Here is a 26449-nt window from a genome sequence, read left to right on the forward strand (position 1 = left end):
TTGAACGGAGCCGTTATGCAAATTTGCTATGCGACGCTGGAGATACAAAATAGCAATAGCAATAACTAATATAATTTTTACATTCGTATCGCGTTTGGTGTGCACGCATACACACGACCCCGGAAAGAGTTAAGTTTGGTAGGGCGTGACACCTATTATGCGGGATAGACCACGCTGACTGGAGTGTAAGCAATCTTGTATCTTATAGTAAATTGGCTGTTTTTCGGCGTTATGATATCAGTTTATGCAAGTACCATTGCCAATGATACATGCCAACATTTGACATTGGCGTTGACGTTGAGTGTTTCGTCTCTGTGTACTATAGCAAGTAGGAGAATGATAAACAGAATTGACTTCCCTTCTAAGTTTGATTTGGTGTAACGGTGTACACGCACATCAGATATAAGGGTGTATATATATGTATATATGTATAAATATAGGAGTGTATTTTTATAAACTATAAAATGAAAATATCCGGGGGGTACCCATCTCAAAAAAAAAACTGATTCACCGGTCATGTAATGAAATACTCACAATTATATTTTACAATTACTTCTATTGTATAATCTACACAAATTTGAAAGTATATTCCATCTCTTATTTCCTGGTATCATTTTCAATCTTTTTTTTAAATTCCTAATTCATTAAAATAATTGCATCTTTCCTAATATTACTTTTTTAATAATCTGGTAGTATTGCGACTAAGGCTAAGTCTCGGCTCCTTTTCTCGCCGATAGTATCGATCTCACGAGCTATCTATCTATTTAGATCTTCGTGAAACGATTTAGGAAGATCAGAGACATCTTCGGCGGATAAAGTTATGACGTTGGTTTCTAGGAACGAGCCCGAGGTGCCTATCTTATTCATTTTCAATATTTGCTATTATGAGTACTACTACTACTGATACTACTACTACTACTACTACTACTACTACTACTACTACTACTAGAGCTATTCTCACTTCCTACTACTACTGATCCTATTGCTACTACTTCTCATAAATGTGTCACTGTAAAAGTGTGGACGTTACCAATGCTATGTTGCATGGAAGATATCTCTGTTCACTTGTCCATGTCACCATTTTACATGCATTAGATATGTATGGCCGGTCCATGCGGTTGTCTCGACAGCACATATAAGTTAGAGGTTAACTAACCTGAAATATATTGACAGTAGACTTTTTGGGGAAAAGATAGCATTCCAAGTAAACTTTGTCCATTCTGAATGCTTAGCGACAAGGCTTAGATTAACAAGGAATACGAAATTGTGACAAGATTGTGTTATCATAAGAAAGAGAAAATATTTGCTTGCAAATGATCCCTTTTTTATATCTTGAGTTCAGTTTTTACCTTTCTACGCAATTGCACAAAATAAATGCAAATATGTTTCGGACTTAAATTAAATAACACTGCGTAGAGGCTTTTCTCCCACATTGAATGCTACAGCCAAAACGTATTGGTACCAAGGAGTGTTTGCACAAGGGGGTGTTGACAATATTTTTGAAAAGGCTGCTGTTCAGTCATCCATGGCAGCAGCGTTATGACTTATGAGTAAGGTTTCATTACACGAAATATTTGTGCACTGCCTCTGGCGTTATAAAAATTATCTTTGCAACGCGGGGGGTACAAAGTATCAGAAGTATAATACACCAAAAATTGTACATTCATATCGTGTTTGGTGTGCACGCATACACACAACCCGGAAAGAGTCAAGTAAGGAAGGGCGTGACGCTCATTATGCGGGGAAGATCCACGTTGACTTGAGTGTATATTAATCTTGTTTTTATAGTAAATTGGCTGGTTTTCGGCATTATAATATCAGTTCATACACGTTCCATTGCCAATGATACATGTATGCCAACATTTGACATTGGCGTTGACGATGAGTGTTTTGTCTTGCGTGTGTTCAAGCAAATTGGAGAATGATAAACAGAATTGACTTCCCTTCTAAGTTTCATTTGGTGTAATGGTGCACACGCACATCAGAATATAAGGTAAGCGTATCGAACAGTAGTCCTATACCAATAAGCTTAGTACTGTACGTACTATCAACTATCAACTATCACTATCAACCACGACCTGTTACTCCATCGCTTAGAGAACGACTTCTCCATCACCGGCACCGTACTTCAATGGATTCGCTCCTATCTCATGCACCGAACTCAGAAGGTGATCATCAATGACACCAACTCGGAATCATTTCCCCTCATCTGCGGCGTTCCTCAGGGTTCCGTTGTCGGCCCCCTCCTGTTTATTCTTTACACCAGCCCTCTCTCAAATGTTATTAACCTTCATCAGAATATTCAACACACTATGTATGCAGACGACACCCAGATTTATGTAACTCTTCACCCAAACAGCAGGACAGTAGCCGCGAACAAACTCACCAGTTGCCTCAATGAAATCAAAACCTGGTCTTTTCAAAACTGTCTCTGCCTTAATGATTCAAAATCTGAAATGATTCATATTACTTCTAAATTTCGGAACTCAGACCCCTTTCCTGATCTTGTTATGAGTGATGGCTCTCTCAGTTGTTGTGCTTCTGTGCGTGACCTTGGTTTAAATATTGACAGCAATCTTACTTTCAAACAACACATTAGTAATATTTGTAAGTCTGCTTCCTTTGGTATATATAAGATCAGTAGAATCAGGAGGCTACTTGACCGACCCACAACTTCAAAATTAGTCCATGCTTTTGTCTCGACCCATATCGATTACTGTAATTCTTCTCTTTCTGGCCTCCCTCAGTCACATCTAGTCCCACTTCAAAGGGTACAGAATAGCGCTGCTCGGCTTGTGACTCTCTCGCGTAAATCAGAGCACATAACTCCAATATTGAACTCACTACATTGGCTTAAAATTCACCACCGCATATCCTTCAAAATTCTTCTCCTGTGCTACAAAGCTATCAATGGCTTAGCCCCCTCTTACCTTTCCGATCTCATATCCTTACGTTCCCGTACGTCGTCACGAACACTTCGTTCATCTTCCACATTACTGTTAACACCTGGACCCCGCACTAACACCCGGTATGGTGACCGCGCCTTTTCAGTTATTGCCCCCGCTCTCTGGAACAAACTGCCCGCCTTTATTCACTGCGCCCCCTCTGTATCTCAATTCAAATCTCTACTCAAAACCTATCTTTTCAAATTGTAAATTGCAGTTGTGCGTCGGTCAATGGAGGTGCGCACCATATTTGTCTTTGTCTTTATTTAGTTGATTGCCACTGTTTTTCTTACCTTATCTATGTTACTTTTGTATTTTTGCTTTTTCTTCTAATTTAATTCTACGGGTTATAGTCTTCTCTTAATCAGAACACTGTGCGCTTAGAAACATCAGTATTAAGCGCCTAATAAATGTTATGTATTATTATTATTATTTTACTGGGGGAGGGGGGCGGAGGGGGTGTTAAAAAGGGTTTCTCGGTGTTATTTTGTATAATTTTTAAAATTTTGGATTGTTGTAAACATTCGATGTATAGTGAATTCTCTTTCTTTCTGTTGCTTTATTGTGTTTTTTATTGCTTGAGTCACTTTGTTTATGTATGTTTGTTTCTTTGTTCAGTGATTTAGAGGGGGGGGGGGATTACCCGAATATGGATCTGTCCATTTCGAGTTTTAGAGTAGAAGTCGTATCGATTTAACTGAAGTGCCTGAATTCGCAAGACAATTAAGGTATCCAATTTTCCTAGCCTATCTTAATTTTATCATGATATCACAATATTTGTAAGTAAACATGCATGTAAATGCATGTTAGTTTTCTTTATTCCAAATGAATATGGGTCGAAAAATGATGACTGAAATACCCCAAAATGAAAACAAAAACACTTCCGAGAGAAAATATGTAGGTTCAAGAGCAATGTCAATACTGCTTAGCTAATTGAAAGCATGTTCGGGTCATTTGAGGAGCTGAAAAAAAGCCTATAGTGAATTGGCTGTAAGTTGATTTAGCTGAAAGTCATTGCAAAAGTGTCAAACAAGTCATCTTCTTTATAACATTTTAGTTAATACAAACTAGAGATTATTATTTCCACGTTGTCTCAGGAATAGATCCATGCCAGTTCACCTAAATATATATATTTGTTTGAATGATCAATTAAATCGCTGTTGTCTTTCAACATGATCTTCTTAAAGCTTAAATCAAGTTAATGTCTAGAATGTGAATATACAAAATGTACTGAAACTGGTTGAGCTACTGAGTAATGATGACAATAACAATGTCGATTAGGGGCCTACCCTATTCATTTTCAATATTTGCTATTATGACTACTACTACTACTACTAATACTACTACTACTACTACTACTACTACTACTACTACTACTACAACTACAACTACTACTACTTCTACTACTATCTATACTACTATTACTACTACTTATACCACTACAACAACAATTACTACTACTAATACTACTACTACTACTACTACTACTGCTGCTACTACTACGACTTCTAACTACTATACTGTAACCACCACCACTACTACATATACTTCTACTACTACTACTACTCCTACTATTTATACTACTATTACTACTACTACTACCACTACTACAACAATAACTACTACTACTACTACTACTACGACTTCTGACTACTATACTGTTACAACCACCACTACTACATGTACTTCTACTGCTACTACTACTCCTACTATTTATACTACTATTACTACTACTACTTCTACAACAACAACAACAGCTACTACTACTACTACGATTGTTACTGCTACTACTACTACTACTACTACTACTACTACTACTTCTAACTACTACTACTTTTACTGTGACTACTACAACTACTAACACTGCTACTTCTACTACTAATTCTACTTCTACAACAACGACTACTACTACTGGTAGTGATACTATTACTACTATACAAATGCAATTATAACTATATTCAGGTACAACTTATAGCCAATACTACTACTACTACTACTACGACTTCTGACTACTATATTGTTACAACCACCACTACTACATGTACTTCTACTACTACTACTACTACTACTACTACTACTACTACTACTACTACTACTACTCCTACTATTTATACTACTATTACTACTACTACTTCTACAACAACAACTACTACTACTACTACTACGATTGTTACTGCTACTGCTACTACTACTACTACTGCTCCTACTACTACTACGACTACGTACTCCTACCACCACTATTACTTCTTCTACTACTACTTCTGCTGCTTCTAATACTACTAATATTACTTCTACTACTAAAAATACTACTTTTACTATTATACAAGTAATACTTCTACTATATGTTCCCATTCATTTCTTATGTCAAACAAAACTTACCAGGTAGTTTACGAGAAAAAAAACACACCAAAACACACATTTAGTTTTAACAAAATTTCAAGTACTACTATTGAATACTAGAAGTAAAATTAATACTAATACAATTAAGTACTACTACTAAAACAAAATATTACAAAAATAAAAAACGTTACTTATAAAGCGCTTACCACCGAAGTCTCTAAGCGCTAGTCTACTACTACTACTACTACTAGTACTGCAGCTACTACTAATAAAACTATATCTACTATATTACTACTACTACTACGATTACTACTCAGATTTGGTTTGGACGGGGGTGTGCGGCTGAAGATTCTAAACCCATGACCGTTTTTGAGGGCCATCAATTTTTTAGCCCAAAATGGTGCCCATTATTAAGGGTCAGAAAGTTGTACCCGGAAGTTGTAGTGGCATAGCCAAAGTTGTGATCCTTCGTTTATTGCTTAAGCCCCCATCACATCAAACTAGTTCTCACTACGTTCTGAAACCGTCCTAGAAAATCGTAAAACGGTTTGTGGTCGGGGAAGAACGTGTAAAAAAGGTGTATAATACGATTCTGGTTCGTTCATTCACAGTCCTCAATATTTCCATCTCATCTGTACCCCGTCCACAGTCAGTTCATATCAAGTTCAGATCGGGTAAATTTGCCATTTCCAGGCAGTCCAAACCATTCTTGGAACAGCACCCCCCAACAAAAATGTCCTTTGGTTGACATTTTCTACTTCTTCTTGAAAGCCCATGGCTGGATTCCATCCAAAGTTCTGGCTTAACATTGTAAGAATCATTTTAATGTGGGTATATGCCCTCCAGGGGGCCTGGGGCAGCCTTCAAAATCCACCATCCAGACAGCAATGCCAGCACGAGAAAAATGACCACTACTAGTACAACTACTGACTAGTTACTCCTACAATCACTACTACTATGAATTATTCTCATACTACTACTACTACTACTACTACTACTACTACTACTATAGTTTTATTTTCCAGTCATTGTTTATGAGAAACAAAACGTACCAGGTACTTTTTAAAATAAAACAATGTGTGCTGTTCAGAGTGACTATTCTATTTTTCTTGTTATTTATATAGTTGCACTCTTCAGCTGACAATTTTCCATAAATGTGTTACTGTATAAATGTGGACTTGACCAATGCTATGTTTAATTACTTAATATAGGGCCCCCCCCCTTCCATTATTCTTCCAGATCGTGGCTTGTTCCTGTGACTGAGTCAATTGATTCGCCAAGATGCCTGTATCACTAAGTGAATGGAGGGTCCGAATCGGAACATTTGTTCATTGGATTAGGGAGTATGAGGTAAAGGAGAGGAGAGAAAGATTGCTGAAAGAAAGGATTCGAAGACTGAAGGTTCTTTGCGAGAGACTTGAAGCGAAAATTGGTGATTCTGGAGAGGAGTCCGAAGATGACAAAAGCAGACAAGGTGATCCTGATCCCAAGGGATGTCCTCATACAACTTCAAACATTCGGTCGTCAGGAAACTCATCAGATATCAAGAATTTACTAACTTCATGTGATCAGTGCATACATGATTTATTAACGGCAAGTGATTCTCATATCAAGGAGATACTCACCCCTTCTGATACATGTATTAAACAATTGCTGACACCAAGGAGAGAAAGATTGCAAAGGATTCGGAGACTGAAGGTTCTTTGCGAGAGACTTGAAGCGAAAATGGGCGATTCTGGAGAGGAGTCCGAAGATGACAAAAGCAGACAAGATGATCCTGATCCCAAGGGATGTCCTCATACAACTTCAAACATTCGGTCGTCAGGAAACTCATCAGATATCAAGAATTTACTAAATTCATGTGATCAGTGCACACAGGATTTATTAACAGCAAGTGATTCTCATATCAAGGAGATACTCGCCCCTTCTGATACATGTATTAAACAATTGCTGACACCAACTGATTCGAACATTAGACATTTGCTCTCTCTAACAAATTTGTGTAGAAAGGACCAGCAAACAGCACGGGACTCTCATAATGAAGATGTTACCATGCTTACACCAACCGATTCAAACATCAGGGAGTTAATAACACATTCTGATTCATGCTTCCGAGAGCTACACATGTCAGCTGATGCTTGTACAGATGATATGCTATCTGATTCTGACGTCAAAGATTTACTAACACCAAGAGACTCCGCCATCTTTGAGATACTTCAGCCAAAATATTATTGTACGAACAGGTTACTTACACCAAAAGATTCCTTCATCCAGACGTCACTACCTAGAGATTCTTGCATCGAGGAGTTACTTACACCGAGAGATTCTTACATCCGGGAGTTATTATCAGTAAATTCCCACAACGACAAGTCACTTTCACCTGGAGACGGCTACATCCAGAAAATGTTTACTCCAAGAGAATCCTGCACAAGTGAGTCACTTACAACAGGGGATGCCTACATCCAGGAGTCACTTACACAAAGAGACTCCTATATTCAGGAGCTACTTACACCAAGAGATACCTACACCAATGAGTCACTTACGCCAGGACATTCCTACACCAATAAGTCACCTACGCCAGGAGACTCCTACATCCAGGAGTTACTTACACCAAGAGATTCCTACACCAATAAGTCACTTACACAGAGACATTCCTACACCAATACGTCACTTAATCCAGGAGACTCCTACATCCAGGAGTTATTAGCACTAAGAGATTTCTACACCAACGAGTCACTTACACCAGAAGACTCCTGCACCCAGGACTCCCTTTCTCCTAGAGATTCTGACATCCGGGAGTTATTGACACCTAGAGATTCGTACACAATTGAACCACTTACACAAGGAGACTCCTATATTCAGGAGTTACTTACACCAAGAGATTCCCACACTAACGAGTTACTGACGCCAACATATTCCTATGCTAATGAGCTACTTATACCAGGACATTCCTTCACCAATACGTCACTTGCACCTGGAGACTCCTACACCCACGAGTTATTAGCACCAAGAGATTCCTACACCAACGAGCCACTTACACCAGGAGACTCCTGCACCCAGGACTTCCTTACACCTAGAAATTCAGACATCCGGGGATTATTGACACCAAGAGATTTTTACACCATTGAGTCGCTTGCACAAGGAGACTCCTACATCCAGGAGTTACTAACACCAAGAGATTCCTACACCAATGAGCCACCTAGACCAGGACATTCCTACACCAATAAGTCACTTACTGGTGTAATTGGACTTGAATCACCTAGGCAAGGGGACAACAAATCTTCACCTACATCTAGCTTAAACAGGGACGCCGTACAACATGGACCCTCAGGTGGAAAGGTAAGCAGTGTTTCTGATCGTATGTGTCCACTAATTTGTTTAATAATTTGTTCATTTTTATCCTAATTTCACTGACATTGGAAACAAAAAAGCAATGTCAATGTGCAGATATATGTAAAGGTTAATCTAAATCATGGCATATGCTCCGCGACAATTGCTCGTTTGTTAAGTTGAATATTCCAGTTAGTGCCCTGGTACGAAAGACAAGGAATGTATAACATTAATAAAAGTCCTTCAATTTTGATGTCCTAAGAACCAACAGCAACCCAAACCATAACCCTAGTGGTAGCTTTAAAGACATATAGGTGGGCTCTTATGGGAAATTCGACGCCATTTGAATGTTGTCAATCACCAGGATAAGCTTTCAGTTTTATAACCAACAGGCTTCATGTAATGCTCTCCGAGAGACGAGGGGGTATTTCTAGATTGGCCTACGGGTTTGCTGTGTGTAGACTTGCTGTGTACACCTATTTATGGAATTTCCACGAAGTATTTCCACGAAGTCCGGTACGGTGTCAGCGAATTATGACCCTGTGCACATGAAAAATGACGACCCACTCCCTTTTACAACTTTAATTTGAACCCTGTGTAAAAACTCCACCGGAGCAAATATCTGATTCCTAAAATTACTCCTCCGATTAAACACCTATCAGCTAATTTAACCGTCTATTCGTACTATAAATATGCCCTACTTATTAGGCCATGCAACGTTCATAATTAACCCATGCCCTGTATACTTTATTTTTCATAGATTATTGGACTAATTGGAATATCTTTTAATTTGCAGGAGATGGCAAACACATCATCAAGATCATCATGCCACAAAACAGATAGCTTGAAAGGAACAGTTGATGTGATGTTATCACAGCAGCCGTACCTGACTGAGTTACTGCTTGTTAAAGCGGGGGATGTGGAGCTCAATCCGGGTCCTCTTCACGGGTAATACAATTTAAATTAAATGAATTAGCACATACACCATATTATGCACCATGTACACAGCAAATAATGCACACCCACGCATACACACATTCACCTCACACGTGCACAACCATATTATATATATATATATATATATATATATATATATATATTCATGTATATATAAATATGGTTCACAACATCATATAGAATACAAATTAGAGGAGCATGGTTTTAACCTCACAATCGCTTTCGATTTATTCTCATCATATGTGTGCATGGCGTGTGTGTGTGTGTCCGCGCACGTGTGTGTGTGTGTGAAAGCTAGTTTGCTCTTTTGCCGAGGTACCTTAAATCTACAAGCCTTTGTCGTCCTCTGCATTTCCAAACATTTTTGTCTTGTCTTTTTTGTTCAGGTGCTTTTTAAAAGTAAAACAAAATTGAATTATTCAATTTCTTTTACACTACGGACTTTAAAAAAGCAAATGTTACTTCTTTATGATCTAAGTCATGTTGCATTTATTTGTTTTGTAATTTCGTTCAAACCGATTTTCAACCATGTCCTGCACATGTAAACATGTAATATGATTTAACTTCATGTTTGGAAATGAAAATAAATGAAATTAAATAAATTTGTATACCCTTTTCATGAGTAAAAATATGAAAGTACTTTTTTTTCTTGAATACATCGATTTTGATCTACTTTCAATTATTCTTTTTTTCTTCTTCAGACCGATAGATAGTGTACTGCAGGAGAATGAACTCATATTGCTCGCTGAAGAAGTTCCAGTCAACTGCTACAATAAACTGTGCACTGGTCTTGGTTTCAGCTTAACACAGAGCCAAACTGTACTAACCCAACATCTTCTCAACTTCCCAGGAGCTTTGATCAACTTCTTCTGCAGATGGAAAGTCAAGCAGAGAGATGGCACCAATATTCGAGCACTTCTTGGAGAAATTCTTAAAAACGCTGATATGGATGGACTTCAGACAAAATTATTGAAAGGTAGCCTTTGCCACTGTACTTGGCATGTCTTTTTTGTTACATTAATGTTATCATTTCATGCGTAATCACAGAGGTACATGATATCGATAAATATTGTGATACACACACAATGGACAGTAAGAAAGATAAGAACACGTGGGAAAAAATATTCGCATTAAAAACATATTTTATCAAAACAAACTCAAAAAGGAAAAGTATTATCAGCCGAGAAAATTATTGCTTAGGCGTGCCAATGTTATCCACATAAAAGTTCTTTACTTTATTGCGCTGTAACAACTTGGAAGGAAAGAGAAAGGTTCGGAAGTATATCCCAGGTTTGCTTACTATTTATATAATTTTCAGACTTATGCTCGACCCCCACCCCCCCCCCCCGAGAAATACACTGTTTTGGATATGGTATGTGGACATTTTTTACAACATTAATTAGTAAAACATTAACTGTTCTTTTATCTATGTACTTTTATTTCCGTTCTTAAGGTGAATATCTTACATCTGGAATCTCACCGTCTAGTAAGTGAACATTACACATTTTACACAACAAAAAAAAATCGTTCATAATGTCTCATCAATAAAAAATTCCAATTGAAATAATTGTAGCTAAACTGAAGTAGTTCCAGAACAATGTAGGTTTGGTTTAGATAAATATCATATATCTCAATGTAAAAATTAATTAAGATACTCTGTTCTCTCATTCTCTGTTCATATTAAGAATAAAATTATATTAGGAGGGACTTTGTATTTAAAGTGAGCTCCTTAGACATATTACTTGCCAAATTTGAAATGTAATTTGTTCTGTTGTGTATTCCTTACTTTTATTAAGAGCATTAATCAATGTTATGTTAATCATCTATTCATTATATATCTATAATATACCGTCGAAGACTGATATTAATTGCATGATCGACCCATATCATTTCATTTCCAATGGGTTGTGTTTCAGGATGTGCTGCAACCCTGTAGATATTTGGTTTGTCCTTATATTCACCACCCAAAGATGTCATTTGCCTTTCTGGACGCGTTAGGCATTTAATATCTGTGTCCTTATTTGTAACATCTATTGAAATAGATATTTCGTTGAATTAACATGAATTGTTTTTAATCTCCGTACAGATCCAATACTAGATACTTCCCTACAAAACATGACTGAGGCACAGGTTCTCCAGTGTGGGGAAGAGTTGAAGACATTCTACAGCGAAAAAATGTGCAAAATCAAACCTGACCCGCTTAATTTCAATATCATCGTTGAATTCCAACAAATTTACACGAACTTAACGCTGCTCAGGAACGAAATGGGAACAAGGCAAACCAAAACGCCACTGGATTACAATGATCTTCTTACAACAAAGATTAACGGAGTGCTTCCTAAACGTCTTCTGGTTGAAGGTGAAGGTGGTGTTGGTAAAACGACCTTCTGTTCGAAGATCGCATGGGATTGGGTTAATGGATCTCCAGAGTTTCAGCGCTTTAGTTGGGTTCTGGTTATACCCCTGCGCAACGTTGTCAAGGGTCACACAATTGGGGATATCATGAAAAACTATCTCTCAGACAGTAATGCGGTAAACCCTAAACAGATCGATAATTACATATTGTCTCAACCTACAAAGGTTCTGATTGTACTTGATGGACTTGATGAGTATGATGGGGACCTATCTGCCGAAGAAAGTTCAGATATTTCTCAGATTCTGCGATTGGAGAAATTCAAGGAATGCATTGTTCTGGTGACAACAAGACCGTGGAGGGCGGATCAGATCAGATCCAATGAAGAATCGAGTAGGTCCTATGCTTTCATTGCAATAAAAGGATTTAGTGCTGAAAATATCTCGACATACATCAGCAAGTACTTCGTAAACGATGAAAAGGCTGGATCAGAACTGATTCGGTTTATTGAAGTGAATGATGTAATCAAAGAGAACATGGCCCCTTTCCCGATTTACGTAGCAATGTTATGCATCTTATGGGAAAATTGTGACAGTGCGAAACGAGAAACAATACGTAAACTGAAGACATTTTCTCAGTTATTTGAACAAATGATCATGTTTCTAAGAGACCATCATATATTAAAGGTCACCAATAGGTTACGTAAAGCACATCTCGACAAGGAAATGGAAAATACCAAGCTTTGTTTTCAAAGAATAGGATCGATTGCATTCTCAGGACTCCTGAAAAAGAAATTGGTTTTTAATGAGGAGGACTTCAGCTCGTGTAAGGAAGCCATGGATACATGTTGCAGAATCGGAGTTCTAAGTCAGGAAAATCTAACAATATGCAGATTGAAAAGATCTTTGTCTGCTTCACAGTCTGTATTAACCACTAGTGTCTTCTTTCCTCACAAATTATTTCAAGAATATATCGCGTCTTTTTATCTTGCCTCTCTATATGACACAAATCGGAAAAAGTACTGTAGCTTAATAGGCAAAGTACTGAGCAAGAAACCACAAGAATTCCGCTACCTCTTGTATTTCACCGCTGCCCAGGAAAAGAGGGTGGGTCTTGATATTGTCACGAAAATACAAAAAAGAAGAACAAACAATGATTTTCTAGCAGATGTCACTTTTGAAGCGTTTAACAATGATACAGCGAAAGCAGTAGGACAACGGATATTTGCAGACGAGAAACTGTTGACCTTCGATAAAGACATGCCTGCTCACACAGTATCTGGTTATCTATACATCATGGAGCAGCATGGAATGGTTTGTTGTAGCAGGCGCGTAACTAGGATTTTAGTGGGGGGGGGGGGGGGGGGGGGGGGGGGGGGGGGGGGGGGGGGGGGGTTGTAAGTGTATTTTTCCCCTCATTGGGTAGGGAAAATTTAGGCAGTTTTCTGTCTCAAAAATCAAGTTTTAGGTACAAATTTAAACGCCCAAAACAATTTCGCTAATAACCGTGTCCTCCCTACCGATGTAGTTTGCATTGCAGGATTGATTCCTTTACCAATTTCAGATTGAGCTCCTTCCTCCTTGGTAAATGCATACATGCTACAAAACAGAACCAGTACATGTAAAGTATGGTACAGTACGTACCAAGTAACATACCGTTCCACTCATAATTACTTCCCATCAGCAGTAGATAACAGGTGCGGCGCGGGCCGGAGCTGGCGGCGAATGGGGTATTTTTTAGGTGGTTAATTTATAGTTGGTGTTTTTGTAGTTTTTTTTTTAGCAGACCTCTTATTGCTAGCAGCGCGGCTTTGGGGGGGGGGGGAATTCGCAAGCACCCTCCTTAGTTACGGGCCTGTAAATCACTGCTGACTTCTAGGCAGTAAAGCAAAAAATATTTACTCTACATAGTTCAAAAACGCAAAGGTGTGCGTGGAGTCAACATTGAATTAACACAATGGAAAATGTGCAGTTCATTTAGACGTGTAAATCTTCCTACAAATGAATACATTTTGACAGGCATATTTTGCTAAAATATCTCTTTTTGTGGATTGACAGGCGGGATGTAGTGTATAAAACAACTACTGCTTATTGTCTGGGTCACACTTAAAACCATAGCTTCTCTACAATATGGAGACTGCACTATGTCTCTCGACCTTCCCTCATGCAAAGTAATGTTTTGATATCACCTTGGGAAACCTCAAAGCAATCAATATTAGGGCAACCTACAAAAGTGTGTGCATCTTGAACAGTGTGTAGCCGGTGTACAAACCTTCATTACAACATTAAAACTTATCCAGTGTTGTAACAATTTCTTTCATAAATGTATGTCAAAGCTAGGAAACTAAAACAGAATGACATTCAGATTGTAGATTGAATGAAATGTTGGTCCATGAATCTATGTTGGTTCATGTGTATATGTCATAACTCATAACTACTGGTTATTCATGGTATACATGTAGGTTCGATTGAAAGAAACATGAATTGTATACACAATGACATAATCATAATATATAACATTACATGTACATCTAGGTAAAGACATATTGCGGCAGTTCTTCATCAGTTATTGATTGTTGTAATTGTTGCTTTCATAATTTCAGACACTGTACACTTTCCACACTTGGTCTTGAAAGGGTGCACCCAGGTATATCCGTCCTGGCACACATCGACTTGTATTTTGTTGCAAGCAACTGTATTAATGTAATTCTGTTAAAAGATTATGTAATTTATTATAGAAGCTTTGCATTAACATTAACTTGGTCGACATTTATTGCCAGTTGAATGTCATTGATTGTTTATAACTATAGCCTGAGAGAGAATTACTTGTATACTGAAACTGACAATTCAAATAATGGTTACATGTATGATGTATGTATATAGGTCTATATATATTTATATATACACACAAACTTTATATCTATATATACAATGTATACCTGTATAACCTGTCAGCATCATTCTAGCAATAAGACTTGTATAGTAATTATAGCATGTTTATGTATATTTCAGGAGACTTTGGTGTTCAGAGACAGATCATGTGGCCCGACTGTATCACGTGACCTAGCAGATGTCCTGCTTGCATCAAAATCATTATCAAGATTAGAGTTTTATCGAACAACACTGGACCATGACTTCTACCAGTTAATGCATACACATGTTTCTACAATGGCGGTAAGTATATTAATGATTACAATGCATCTTTATCAGACAAATTTTAGACATGGTTCAGTGTAAATAATACTTTCATTTTGTGTTCGAAAACATTACGTTGGGACGTGTTGGAACTGGGGCCAACTAGCCCCCAAATGTAGCTACGCAGACTACCTGCATATACCCCAAACAAGCACGTTTACCTCTTTACCACTTTTAAAAAGATATTTTAAAAATGTGCACATTTCATCGCTTATAAGGCCTGGCATGGAATTATTGTTGTATCCAAATAAAGCAGAATAAAGGGTGACATTATTTGGAGAAGAGTGTGTGTGTGGGGGGGGGGGGGGCAACTAGCATGGATTTTTTAAACAATATTAGTTCTCCAAAATGTAGGCTACCTGTATATACGCCAAACAAGCACGTTTTCTCTCTTACCGTCAAGTTATTTTTTAAATATGCACATTTCACCCATTGTTGTCTTCATCGCTTGGGATGGAATTAGTATTGTCTCCACTGATTTATCAGGACAAAGGGTGACATTATAAGGTAGGGAGTGGCTGAAGAGGGAATATCTACAACTTTAATTATTGATTTTGTACTATTGGGATTAACTTTTTTTAAGTCTTGAAAATGCCTTAAACATAACAAAAAAAATAGAACAAAATCAGAATCTCTGTTTACGTAAAGGTTCTAGTCGAGGGAGCGTAGTGACTAAGCAAAATGGTTGATTACTTAATTTTATCATGTGAATGAGACAGAAAAAACCCAACCAATTGCCCCCTCTTTTGTAGAGAAATTAGTCCCTGTGACGGAAGGGGCCAGAAAGGATTGTGCGCCTCTGTGAGACAGTGTTTCTACAGTCTTAACTTATACTATTTTATTGTGCATGTACCATTTATTGGAGGAGAAATTGTATGCTTATGGAGGGTGAAAGTGCAAATTAGCTTTAATCCAAAATGCTTATTGTCTCAAGCAGGCGCGTACACAGGGGGGGGGGGGACAAAAAAGTGTCCTCTTACCCCCCCCCCCCCCCCCCGCTTATTCAGCGGCTGGCTGAGTAGTTGCGAAATATTCGGCCCGATTTATAAATGTTAACCCCCCCCCCCCCCCCCCCTTGAAAAAAATCCTGTGTACGCGCCTGGTCTCAAGGTGGGCAATAAGTATTTTCCCCACCCTTTATTGAATTGATAAAATAAACATTCACTTTAATGATAATACTACGAATGGTAATAATATTGATAATAATATATGAGAATCGCAAGGCGCTGAGTCCACTTGAAATCAATTTTTCAAGGCGCACGTGTAAAATAAAGAGAAGAAGAGGAAATCGCACATACGCATCTGCATTATAAACATTAAAGATAAGACATAGGAAAATAAAAGAACATTATTGATCATATACTTTGTTAAAGGGAAAGTCCACCAAGATTCAAATTGGATTTAATACAAGCAAAAAAATGAGGTAAACGGATCGGGGAACGTTTGAGCAAATTCCGATTAACAGTAAGACGGTTATGAATTGTTGAGGGTGCTATCAATCATATATAAATTGGCAACACTCTGACATATCTTGCGAGCTCCTCTCCAATTTGCGCTGTACATTAAATTTCATAATCTTTCATTTTCTTCATTATTGATGACAGATTTTTTTTTTCTATACAGGGGTTGTATCGAAACATATTTGCCATAATTATATTTAGGGTGCACGTATGATTTAAAATTTCCGTGAGGGAAAATAAAAATTTCAGATTTTTCAAAGTAGAGAAAAAATGAAAAGGGAACTCCCAAAATACCTAACAGAGTTGCCAATTTGTATTTGATATTGATCGCAACTTCAAATTTCATGAGTTTCTTCTTTTTAATCGGAATTTACTTAAACTTTAAATGACCCGTTTTTTGATATTTTCTGTAAGATATATATCTTTAGGGAAATAACATCTGCTTCATCAAGCAAAAGTTGTATTTACGATTCTTTTTCCTTTTCATCGGATGGGAATTTCTGTCTGTATTGCATTGTAAACATGACTAATCGGTCATTCTTTTTAAACTTTGAATAAAAGCTTATATTATATGAAAAGATTTATTGATAATACTCTACTTCATTGCCATTTTGCACACAGGGAGGTAAATCCTCAATCAAAGAGGTGGTTGTAGATCATCAATTCCTAAATGGTCTACAGAGGTTTAATGGTGGTGACATTAATGTCACAGTTGAGGGCCTATTCCCGAGCTTGAAGCAACTGACATTTACCACTCTTCAAACTGTCTCACCAGGAGTTGTTAAACGGTTGGCACATTCCAGCCTAGCAGTGTTGTCTATTGAGCGTGGTAAGAAAGGGAAAAACCTAGTTCCTCTCATTGGAGAACCTACTTCACTGGGGCAACTTTTCTCTAGTTCATTCCCACAGCTCACATGTCTGACCTTTCAAGAGCTAGTAATGGGCAACATACGCAGTGAAGCAATACTACGTAATCTAATGAACCACCTGCATTTGAAATCAATGAGGTAAGTAAATCAGGGCCATGTTTGCAGAAATCGTCATTATTTGCAATGATAATGAAAATAATAATGATAATAATACTTTTAATGATAATATTTGTAATGACAATAATAATAATAGACATGATACTACTAATGACAATGATTCAAAATAATAAATACATCAATAAATAAATGAACAATAAAAATAACGTAGTGAAATTAAAGAAACGGATAGGCAAATATGTATAAATTATAGAAAAAATACCAATAAATCACTCAAATGGTTTCAATTTCTGACAGCAATCAGAATTTTGAAAGCTTGTGTAAGCTTGTGAAAGAGTTTTCTGCCCTAACAACGTTGTCAATTAGTAAATTTATTTCTAGAATAATTATTGCAAGAGTCAGTTATGATAAAGTAAAAAGGGACTTCACGCAAATATAAACTAAAGAAATTAATCTTGTTGATTAAAAAAGTTATGATCCTTGCATAACCACCTAGAACATTTATAATATGGGGGATTTTTATTATACCCTACTACTATATTCGTTTTGATATAATAGACGTATCGAACATTTTCTAAATTGAAAATCTAAATGAAAATTATAACAAGAAAACCCCAGTAGCTGGTATACAGCCTGTTTGGTTATATCACTGGGTACTTTATCCTTCTTCAATTCCTTTAAACATTCAGTGATTCAAAATGTTTAAATAAGTACTTTTCTTGAACATATAATTATGTTGTATAGTATCATCAAATGTTTTACGGATGACGAATTGGACCCCCTGGCTGAACAAATAACTGCTGAGAAAAGGATGAAAATAACTCTTCGACATGACACGGTAAATGTTTTTGTCACATCGTCTTTGTTGCTCCCAAATACGTTTTTAGAGTGTTAAATTATGATACATAAAGGGAAGTCAGTCGCGGATCCAGGATTTCTTAGGGGTGGGGGCCCAAATTTGAAATCAATTTGAAATTTATTGTGCTGAAATATGAAAATCGTGCCGACCAATATTTCGCTCAGTGGGGGGGGGGGGGGGGGGGGGGGATGAGGACTAATTTTTAGTTTAGGGGGCCTCCCCCCCCCCCTCTGGATCCCCCACTGAGGGAAGTTCACCCTGATATTCCGAGCCCAAATACAAGCATACGAATCGTCAGACACCTGTATACATTTGGCGAACTATTACTCTGAAACATGTCAAAGCATATTGATGAAAGTTCCATAGTCGTAATTCAGATTAATTGGAAGTTTGAAATTAAACGGTATGATTTGCTTGTTTGATATAGAAATCCAATTAAACATCTTTAGCTTTGCCTTCTACAGTAGTTATCATATAAAATGCCTTGTCTTATTTAGGAATATTTCAAACAAATTGCCAATACCTAGTTTTTTGTGCTCACCATACGTTGCAATGTCATGGTATTCCCTTCAGGGTTTTTTCAAAAAAGAAACCATCAACTATTCTTTTCAACAGAAACAAGAGAGCATAGAATTTGGTGATAGGGATTCCTGCGTTGGACCATTAACAGTAGATACAGTGGATGCACTTTGCCATCGAACATGTGTTCGTTGTTTGAAAGTACACAAAATGGGTGTAAATATTGCAAGTGACGAATGTTTTCCAGACCTTCATGGCACAGAGGTGGATTCAAAGGTTAGTGAATGCGTGAAGCTGCCTTTTTACACTTTCACCCCCCCCCCATTCTCTCTCTCTCTCTCTCTCTTTCTCTCAATCTATCTCTATTTCATCTCTTCCTTGACAATACAATTTTTTTTTATTGCTAAAGTACTTTCTTCTCCGATTCCATTCAATTTCTCTCTCCTCCCCACGATCTCTGTGATATCTTTATAATGAGATGCCCTTTAAAGGTATAGACCATTTCTGGTCATGCGAAAGTTGGCCCACTTTTCGTAAAGTTACAAGCACTGTACACAGAAAGATGTATATGGGACTAGGCGATATCTATTCAGTCCGGATAGATATAATAATTTACCAAATATATCAAATAGTAGGGGGTTTCCCAGCAAAAATTTGTATCATCACGTATTAGTCAAAACATATTCTTTCAAATGATTGGTAATAAGAGCTTCCATTTATTTTTTTGAAAGGGGGGGGGGGCACCCGGCCTCCCACTTCGGGAACGGAGGGACCACATGCGTGTTCCCCAATCTCCGGCTCGTAACAAAAGAAAAAGGTCTACCCGTATTGACTTTACAAACCGGACTTATGCTGAAAGGGGGGGGGGGGAAGGGGTGCTGGAAACACGCATATGCGTACCTTAAATAACACTGATTGGGGGCCGGGGGAGGGGGCGTTTCCAAAATATGCCTATACCTTTAACGAGAGTATATATTATTTTTGCTTGAATGTCAACATTTAAATTTCTCTATGTACAGTTGATTTGTCTATAATTAATTCCCCACTAGAGAGGAGAGCCTTCAAGTCAAACCAGATTTATTTGGATAATTCTAGACATACTTTGTATTCGTTGCTCTCCAATCACTCATTTGTGGTCTTTCGATCATGCTGACATTTGTAAATTGGTAAAGGAAAGGAAAATCATTTCTGCTGACTAGTATTGTAATTTTCACAAAGTGAATTTTATCCCCCCCCCTAAAAAAAAGAAAGATGTGTTAGTCTAACCACCATGGGGCCCTACCGCATCTTGGGCAGTCCCCCGCCCCCCCCCCCCTCACTCCGTGAACGGAGGGATATTATGCGTGTTACCAAAATGTCCGGTAAAGGGGTACTTTTCGTGCGACAAAGTTCACCCGGAGATTTCTTTAAAAAGGGGGTGTTTTTTTCTTTTTTCTCTCGTCTTTTTGGACTCCTGAGAAATTAAAAAAGGGGGTTATAAAATAATACTTGGATGGTTAACTGGTGCTTAGGAAAGAAAGCGATTATTTTAATAAGGTTAGAATCGCTGAGAACAAATAAAGTATGCGTGTTGCAAATGAATCTTTATTCGTTAAATATGAAAGAGTATCTTTACGAGGATAAAGTACTTAGTTACAGAGTTTGATTACAGGTACATTATTATGTGAAAGGACACATCATGCAGGCACAGGTGATGTCATGCAGTTAATATTAATGGAAGGTTTATTTTTAACTAAGTCTCAATATCAGGCACTAAAGTAATTATTCAGTGGTGGTATATTATGCAGATAAATGAGCATATAAATAATTTGCAGACTTAGTTTATTCATACAAGGTAAAAATGAAAACACGAGCACAGAAATTTTAATTCAATACACAAGTAGGCCTTTGTATTTCATGGTTAAATTCCAAAAGGCTCAATCCACATATAGTTGGATTCATTTCATTTACCGGTTTGTGTATGCGGGGGGATGTCTATACAAACAAACATACATTACATGAATAGTTCAAAATCACAAGTACAGCAATCACCATCACCAATGACTTTTTTCCCCTCTCCATATCATCTGATAGGATATAGGGCCATAATCCTATGGATGCGATCCCTTGAAGACGATACCTTTGTAGCACTCAGTTGAAACAAAACAAACAAAGAAATGGTAATAAATTGCCATGAATCACAAACCTTTAGGGCTATTCATATAATAATAATAATAATATTATATATTACGCTTAATACAAATGTCTCTAAGCGCTTTTCAAATATGCTATTACCCCGGTCATTTGATTCAGTGCTTCCCGCACACAATATGTGCACAATCTCCACTCCCTGGGGAGCATTCCTGCCAGGCGTTTCATGACGCTCAAAACTGTTTGACCAACAATGACGGTCGCACCCTACCGGGTACCCATTTAACACCTGGGTGGAGAGTAGCAATTGCAGGTTAATATCTTGCCAAATGATATTAGGATATATATGATGCGATTTATAAGTTTAACCCGGATTACCGTTACATTTCTCAGTCATGCCTGTGTGTTATTCTTATTCTTCTTCTTTTTTTTTTGGGGGGGGGGGGCGCTATACAAATTACCACTAAATACTGACTGAAGGGTTTCCACTATCATGTATCCTTCTTCATGGCTTGCCAGCGTATTCGATTGCATTTCCTCAGATTCACGCGTTGAAGGTTGAATACATTAAATCATTACCATTGAAACAGATTATAAAACTAAATAATGACCAATCAGCTTTCTCTTGTCTGGATAAATTTCTCTGGGCCCGGATAAGAGCATTCCAGCTGTATTTTTTTTTAATATTTAATTTGTTATATGTTTGTGTTCATAATATGAAGAATTTGATTCCAAAAGGGGCTAAATCCATTTTTGTAAATTCGGAGAAATAAGAATTTTTTTACCAGATTTTGTACAGGCGTCTACGGAAAAGTGATATTGGAAGGTGCATTTTTTAAATTATTGCTCACAAAATGTAGGTAAATAATTTTGTTGCAAGACGGGTACATAAGTGAACAATGTTCTGAACCCAATTTTCTTCAAAAGTGGATTTAGCTCCTTTTGGAATTGCTTCATATATTCATTTTACACAGAAAATATGACAAACGAACCGAACAGTTTTGCTCTATATATATCTTTACTGACCCCCCCCCCCCCACCCCCTCCGCTTTCTCAAACCGGAACCCTGGATCATCTTCTGTATTAATGTTAATTCTTAGTGTGACATACTTCATGATTCGGGATTTGTATTCTTTTGTATTTCCATGCACAGATTCAGAAGTTTGAGGTTCACAATTTGGAGCTACGCGATGATCAATCAGCATCCTACTGTCTGGGGAAGTTTCTCAGTCTCCTGTCCCATCTTTCAGACCTGGATATTTGGTCATGTGACTTTCATGATGATTTCTACAAAGAGATTGCTGATCGAGTTTCTTTATCTCAGGTAAAATCTTTTTTTTTTAAAGCAGATAAAAAAAGATGGGAAATATTTGTTTCTCTTTTAAAAACCTGAGGTTGCGGGATAATAGGACTACAGATAAATTGGCGTAAATATTATTGACGCTTTTTCCTCGAATGACACTTTGTTAAATATCAATCAAACGTTTCTATAACTAAAAAAATGACCTATCAGCTTTCTCTTGCCTGGAGAAGTTTCTCTTTTATCTGGATTAGAGAATTCTAACTGTATTGTTAATAGTTTATTTTGTATATGTTTGTGTTGTAAAGACATTTTACGCAGCAAATAAAACAAACCTTCCAAACAGTTACCAAGTATTTTGCTCTTTAGATTTCTTTTCACTAACTACCCCCCCCCCCTCCAACTAGCAGAACCCTAAATCATCTTCTGTAATAATATTAATTCTTAGTGTGACAGTACAGACTATATTTGTTCCCATGTCATACTTCTTGATTCACGTATATTATTCTTTTGTATTTCCATGCACAGATACAGAAGTTAGAAGTTTGGAGTTTGAATCTACGCGATGATCAATCAGCATCCTGTTGTCTGGGGAAGTTTGTCAGTCTCTTGCCTCATCTTACAGACCTGAAGATTGACCGTTGTTCCTTTCATGATGAATTCTACAAACAGATTGCTGATCGAGCTTCTTTATCTCAGGTAAAAAATAAAAATAAATAAAGTAGATAAAAAGAGATGGCAAAATATTTGTTTCTTTTTTAGAAACCTGAGGTTGCGGGATAGGACTACAAATAAATCGGCGTAAATATTCTTGACGCCTTTTCCACGAATGACGCTTTGTCACTAATCAGACGTTTCTATAACTAAATGATGACCAATCACCTTTTATTTCTCTTGTCTGAAGAGGTTTCTCTGTGTTTGGATTTGAGCATTTCAACTGTATTTTTAAAAGTTAATTTGCCAATATGATTGTTTTCATTTGATATACATTTTACACAGAAAAAAATTACAAACCACTAAACAGTTATCCAAGTGTTTTACTCTTTAGATATCTCTTAACGGACCCCCCCCCCTCAAACCAGAACCCTCGATCATCTTCTGTAAAATATGTGATTGCTTAAATCGACAGTACAGACTATATTAAGGGTTTCAAATTTGTCCTCATGTCATGCTTCTTGATTCACGTATGTTATTCTTTTGCATTTCCATGCACAGATTCAGAAGTTAACAGTTAAGGATTTGAAGCTACGCGATGATCAATCAGCATCCTGTTGTCTAGGGAAGTTTCTCAGTCTCCTGTCTCATCTTACAGACCTGGATATTTTCAAATGTGACTTTCATGATGATTTTTACAAAAAGATTGCTGATCGAGCTTCCTTATCTCAGGTTATTTTTTTTTTTTTTAAGCAGATCAAAAAGAGGGGAAATATTTGTTTTTCCTTTTTTTTTAACCTGAGGTTGCGGGATAGGACTACAAATAAATTGGCGTAAATATTGTCGACGCTTTTTCCACGAATAATACTTTGTTATCAATTTAACGTTTCTATATAACTAAATGATGACCTATCAGTTTTTATTTCTGTTGTCTGGAGAAGTTTCTCTGTGTATGCAAATAGAGCATTCCAACTGTATTTTTAAAAGTTAATTTTCTCATATGCTTGTGTTCATTTTATATACATTTTACACAGAAAAAAAAATACAAACCACCAAACATTTATCTTAGTGGTTTGCTCTTTAGATATCTCTTTACTGAATCTCCCCCCCCCCCAAAAAAAAAGAAAACAAAAAACAGAACCCTCGATCATCTTCTGTAAAATATGTGATTGCTTAAATCCACAGTACAGACTATATCAATGATTTCTAATTTTCCTGATGAAGTGATTAGATTTTGGGGCCATGAGGTTAAAGGTCAAAGGTCACAGGGCTCAGTTTGTACGCAAAATCAGCATGTGATAATAATGATAACAATATCTAGTTCTTATATAGCGCTTTTCAGGACCGAAGGCCCTCTCAAAGCTCTTTACAGATATTTATATATATATTGGTACCGGTGTCGGATTCAGGCTTTCCCGCACACAAGGTATGCACATTCTCCACTCCCTAGGGAGCATTCCAGCCAGGCGTCATTTTTACAAGCGCACACTTGCTAATCTAAGCACATTAGCTTTCGCATCCTACCGGGTACCTATTTAACACCTGGGTGGAGAGTGGCAACTGTAGATCAATGTCTTGCCAAAGGAAATTGAACCGCGGACCTTGTAATCCACAATCCGGTGACATACCCACTCGTCCACGACACCTCACACTATCATTAGAACCGGTGGACGAATTACCATCAAACTAAAGACATTTACACTGGCGCTCATAAAGTTGGAATATTTGTTTCAACCCAATTTAGGGAATTATTTTAAAAATAATTTAAATATAATAGATCTAGATAATAGTATACATTCTCAGATTTTATTGAATAATAATTTTCCAATGTGTGTTTTGCGTGACTGCTAAAGCATGTGTATACTACTATGCTTATCAAATAGGGGACCTACGCCCTTAAGTCATAAATGACAGTAATGAGCATTAATGCCCCACAAAAGGGCAGTAATATAGCACATCGACACGGTTTTGATCTTAGGGCCTCACAGTTACGAGACCATTGCTTTGTCACTGAACCATGACTGTACGCAGCGGGGGCTAGGGTAGGGGGCAGTTTCCATAAATATAAACAAACATAGAAAGTGCAATAAATTTTCAATAATTTATTGCATTTTACCCCGGTCCCCAACATAAATAAATCCTCTTGACGGCCATGCATTATGGCTCAAGGCATGGGCACACAGAAGATTTTGTTATGTTGGGAACTGGGGTAAAATGCAATAAATTATTGAAAATTTATTGCATTTTTTATTTTTTATTTTATTTATGGAAACTGCCCCCTACCCTAGCCCCCGCTGCGTACAGTCATGGTTCAGTGACAAAGCAAAGGCCTCGCAACTGTGAGGCCCCAGGATCAAAACCGTGTCGATGTGCTATATTACTGCCCTTTTGTGGGGCATTAATCCTCATTACTGTCATTTATGACTTAAGAGCGTAGGTCCTCTATTTGATAAGCATAGTAGCATACACATGCTTTAGCAGTCACGCAAAACACACATTGTCAAATTATTATTCAATTAAATCTGAGAATGTAAACTATTATCTAGATCTATTATTTTTAAATTATTTTTGAAATAATTCCATAAATTGGGGTATTACAAAAAGTATTCCAACTACAGAGCCTATGAACTGATTACATTTTAGGGTCATGAGGTCAAAGGTCATGGCGCTCATTATGTATGCATGTAAATGGCTTGTGAACACATTATGATTAGAACCGACGGATGGATTACTATCAAACCCAGGACAGGAATTTATCTTGCAGAGCCATGTATTTGAAAAATAGCTTGTAATCACGATATTGTGAGAACCCGTTATTGGATTACTATCAAACTTGAATATTAAAACTTTCTTCCGTTTTGTTTTGTAAAATCGCTTTATGGCGAAGGCATCATTTTCAAAAAAAAATCACCCATACAATATGCTACTGCCCAATTACCATTGTTTTCCCTTCTATTTTCTTGCTTATCAGATATATCATTTTCTGCATCCCCTCCCCCCCCCCCCCCCTTTAGAATGATCATATGCTGTTATTATATGAATGCTTAATGTGAGACTACACATTATAATGGTTTCCAATATTTTCCCAATGTCATGCTTCATGATTTACAAATGCCATTCATTTGTAAAATCTTAATTCTATCAATCGACAACCTGCCCCTTCAAAACTGATATGGGGATGCCTTCCATACTTTGGCTACTCTAAGTATAGAAATCAAATGAAACATAAACAAATTACAATTAAACATGAGAACTTATAAATCTCTCTCATGGTTTAGTCTTCCACAACTTTACGGCTATCTTGTGTTGTTTATCAATCTAAAATTATACTGGAAAATCATTACATAATTATTGTGATTTCATTATCGGTGATATTTGTATGCTACAGTTACTTGGTTGATGCCAATTGATTTGCTATCCCA

At 37.2% G+C, this 26449-nt stretch overlaps 1 protein-coding gene and 1 long non-coding RNA gene across 2 annotated transcripts; both read left to right on the top strand.

The window, feature by feature from the left end:
• Nucleotides 1-1952: 1952 nt before the first annotated feature.
• Nucleotides 1953-13512, top strand: LOC105437525. Its single transcript, XM_030988901.1, has 6 exons — nucleotides 1953-1993; nucleotides 6525-8624; nucleotides 9412-9563; nucleotides 10274-10548; nucleotides 11659-12446; nucleotides 13489-13512. Exons 2-6 carry the CDS (start codon nucleotides 6567-6569, stop codon nucleotides 13510-13512), a joined length of 3297 nt encoding a protein of 1098 aa, XP_030844761.1. The 5' UTR covers nucleotides 1953-1993; nucleotides 6525-6566.
• A 3985-nt stretch (nucleotides 13513-17497) lies between these two features.
• On the top strand, nucleotides 17498-19206 carry LOC115925339. The gene is made up of 3 exons (XR_004064636.1): nucleotides 17498-17586; nucleotides 18310-18403; nucleotides 19040-19206. It is a non-coding gene; the product is annotated as an uncharacterized LOC115925339 (long non-coding RNA).
• The last annotated feature ends 7243 nt before the right edge of the window (nucleotides 19207-26449 follow it).

Source organism: Strongylocentrotus purpuratus, unplaced genomic scaffold, assembly GCF_000002235.5.
Source record: "Strongylocentrotus purpuratus isolate Spur 01 unplaced genomic scaffold, Spur_5.0 spur5_scaffold_18, whole genome shotgun sequence".
NCBI classification, from domain to species: Eukaryota; Metazoa; Echinodermata; class Echinoidea; order Camarodonta; family Strongylocentrotidae; genus Strongylocentrotus; species Strongylocentrotus purpuratus.

What these genes read in the sequence shown, in the direction of transcription:
- LOC105437525 (XM_030988901.1), top strand. Translation starts at nt 6,567, where the DNA reads ATGCCTGTATCACTAAGTGAATGGAGGGTCCGAATCGGAACATTTGTT. An exon ending in AATCCGGGTCCTCTTCACGG is followed by an intron (nt 9,564 to 10,273) that starts GTAATACAATTT and finishes TTTCTTCTTCAG; the next exon opens with ACCGATAGATAGTGTACTGC. An exon ending in GGTTTATTGAAGTGAATGAT is followed by an intron (nt 12,447 to 13,488) that starts GTAATCAAAGAG and finishes TACCAATTTCAG; the next exon opens with ATTGAGCTCCTTCCTCCTTG.